Genomic DNA, 3,127 nt, shown 5'->3' with positions numbered 1-3,127 from the left:
TGATTGTGACCTTACTGGGATGGGATTCACCTTCATCACGACTCCTCTTTGTGTGGCTCAGCTCAGTGTTCAGACACTATGAATGCCTATAATTCACAGGGGCGGGAATCTGGGTTCCCTCCCAACATCCATGGACACTGCCCCTTCAGTGGGCCCCTTCAACAGCTCCCCAAGGATTTGTCCGAGCCAGAATGTTTCTCCAGGCAAGACTTTTTCTGTCCAGTGACTCTGCCCTCTTTCCTTTGTAAGTGGCCCCTCTGGGATCTGCTGCATTGTTAGGGTGATGCCAATTAGACTGAAATAAGTTTCAGAGCCACTGTGCTGGCATTTAGCTAGGAACGGCTACTGCTCATAAAGGTCTCATTGTTCAGAACAGAGTGGTTTATCGGAACAGGGTTTATCTGAGTAGCTACTTAAGTTCGAGGAGGGCTGGGGGAAAACAGGCTTTTCTATCCAGCGCATGCTGCCTGGGGTCTTGTACACACTGCATCATCCAGCACTGTTCCTTCAGCTGATTAAAGGGCATTAATGAGGGAGCTCTGAAAAGGGGGTAGGAAATATTCCTTAGCTGGGTGGAAAGCCCAATATAGTGGAAACACAAAACAAAGAACCATCAGAGCAACAGAAGTATCTGTGGGGGAGGTCTGGGATCCTTCAACCCCTCTAGACCAAACACCTACAAGTAGCAGAGACCATTAACTCACACATTTTTGTTACTATGTCATTAGGTCTGGCTTAAAGGCAATGGCTGCCTTAGTGAGGACATATCCAGCTGCCATGTTGACACCAACCCCTGCTTCTCAGATGACAGGAAATGCCACCGAGGAGAAATGTGTCTTCAATGAAGAGTTTAAGTTCATCCTGCTGCCCGTGTCATATGGGATTGTGTGTGTGGTAGGGCTGCTGCTCAACTCCTGGGCCCTGTGGATGTTCATCTTCAAGATGAGGCCATGGAATACCACCACCATCTACATGTGCAACCTGGCCATCTCGGACACCCTCTATGTGCTCTCCCTCCCCACCCTGGTCTATTACTATGCTGATCGTAACAACTGGCCCTTTGGGGAGGCACTCTGCAAGATTGTGCGCTTCCTCTTCTATGCTAACCTCTACTGTAGCATCCTCTTCCTCACCTGCATCAGCCTGCACCGCTATGTGGGGATCTGCCACCCCATCCGTTCACTGAAGTGGGGGAAGACAAAGTATGCATACTGGGTCTGTGTGGGTGTGTGGTTTGTTGTTACCATCTGCCTCATCCCCAACCTGGTCTTTGTCACCATCAGCACCAGGGGCAACAGCACCCTCTGCCATGACACCACCAAGCCCGAGGAATTTGACCACTACGTACACTACAGTTCCTCAGTGATGGTCCTCCTCTTTGGCTTTCCCTTCCTGGTGATTGTTGTGTGCTACTGCTTGATGGCCAAGAAGCTCTGTAAAACCAACTTCTCCTACATGAACAAGACCTTACCCTCATACAGGAAGCGCTCCATCAAAATGATCATCATTGTGCTCTCAGTCTTTGCACTTTGCTTTGTTCCATTTCACATCACAAGGACACTCTACTACACTTCCCGACTCTTCCAAGCCAACTGCAAGACCCTCAACATTGTCAACTTCACCTACAAGATCACACGACCCCTGGCCAGCATCAACAGCTGCATAGACCCCATCCTGTACTTCATGACTGGGGATAAGTACAGGGGAAGGCTGCGTCGGGCTTTAGCCAAAAGAACCAAACCCAACCTGCCATCTGTTTTGAACCAGGTATCCAAACACAAGGAAAATGGCTCATCCAGCACCACAAATAATACCTGAGAAAAGTGGGTGAATGGGAGATACTGGAAGCAGAAAGGTATTGGAAAGGTGGGCCCAGATGAACCAGAGTGCTCCTAGTTTGGAATAGAGGCCTGGTATTAGGAAAACCAGAATAACTAGATAGTGTCACTGTAGAACAGAGGCCTCCTTCACTCATGTTCTCTTTTGAGGTATATCCACATGTCCTGTGTCTGCCTCTGCCATTGTCATTCTGGCACCAGGCTTAAGCTCTGGCTGTTTTTGATCTTCGTTTACACCCTCACTCCCTGAGTGTACCCAACTTCTCAGGACAGACCCCTACCTCAGATGTTCTGAGAAGAGCCACAGGCTTCTCAGCAAAGCCTGGGAGGGCTCCACAGGTCAATGCCTAATGGAAGATAGGGAGGAAAAACTTCTTCTTGCCCCAGTGTCCATCCTGCAGGGCAGAGGGTCCAGAGGACTTGTCTTACAAAGAGCCTGGTATGCTGCTACACAGTGTATTTCTTGCCTCAAAAGTGAGAGGGGCAGTGAAGGAGACATCGTGGCTCTCCTCTGGCATGGGAACCTAGAAGTCTCAGTGACAGCAAAGAAATGTAGCTTTTCACAGGCATGGCCTCTTGGGACCTCCTGAAGGAAGCTGTTTCAAACAGGCTGGGGCCTTGTGCTTTAGGCAAAGTGACTGACAGTCCAGTGCCTGAGGTGCAATGCTATGGAGGTGAGGGAACGAGCACAGGACGTGCTTGGTCTGATGATACAAGACACAGGGGCTCAGGTGGGAGAAAAGGAGCCTGTCCGAGTGAAGCAGAGAAAACTCCTTTAGAGCTTCTGTGAAAGTGACTCAAAGAAGAGAGTCTGAAGATTAACAGAGGAAAAGATGAAGACTGCTTAGCACTGAATAAATGTGAAGTGACCTGACTAAGTCTAAACTGCGTCAAAGGCTGCCTTTCATCCACTGGGAATCTGGGACAGCATGTGCTAGTGAGGCCAGCTAGAGGGAGGCATGGAGGCACAAAGCAATATCTGATCTGGCAGGAAAATCAGCTCATTTGTAGGTGATGGGGCAACCACCAGTGCAGGTAGATGAGTGCCTCCTGGGTACTGGCTCCAGCATCATAGATGAGAAATGGGGAGGGGGCTGGATGGGCCCCTTTGGCAGGAGCTGAGAGGGAGGGGCGAGGTTGTGCCCAGCAGAGGTGAAGCTGCTGGTGGAGGTGCTGCAAACACTGTGTACTGCTTCCCACGCTGTCCTGTGGGGCACGCAAGGGAGTGACTCACATAAGAAAAGAGCATCTCAGCACCTTCATCCCCTGCTCTCCAGGCAGGAGGACAG

The 3,127-nt window shown here is 50.2% G+C and overlaps 1 protein-coding gene and 1 long non-coding RNA gene across 2 annotated transcripts in view; one reads left to right on the top strand and one right to left on the bottom strand.

Annotated features, from left to right (window-relative positions):
- Nucleotides 1–2,203, top strand: part of P2RY4 (pyrimidinergic receptor P2Y4) — a 12,453-nt gene extending 10,250 nt beyond the window's left edge. The window contains exon 2 of the mRNA XM_019521114.1: nt 729–2,203. Within this exon, the coding sequence (XP_019376659.1) occupies nt 745–1,818 (1,074 nt within the window). The 5' untranslated portion in view covers nt 729–744 and the 3' untranslated portion in view covers nt 1,819–2,203. The remainder of the gene's footprint in view (nt 1–728) is intronic.
- LOC109300476 overlaps nt 2,069–3,127 on the bottom strand; it is a 1,281-nt gene continuing 222 nt past the window's right edge. Inside the window, exon 2 of the long non-coding RNA XR_002098246.1 lies at nt 2,069–3,095. This is a non-coding gene — a long non-coding RNA (uncharacterized LOC109300476). The remainder of the gene's footprint in view (nt 3,096–3,127) is intronic.

This window comes from Gavialis gangeticus, unplaced genomic scaffold (assembly GCF_001723915.1).
Source record: "Gavialis gangeticus isolate Ggan-Ray unplaced genomic scaffold, GavGan_comp1, whole genome shotgun sequence".
Lineage (NCBI taxonomy): Eukaryota > Metazoa > Chordata > Crocodylia > Gavialidae > Gavialis > Gavialis gangeticus.
This window is presented reverse-complemented; position numbering and strand designations above follow the sequence as displayed.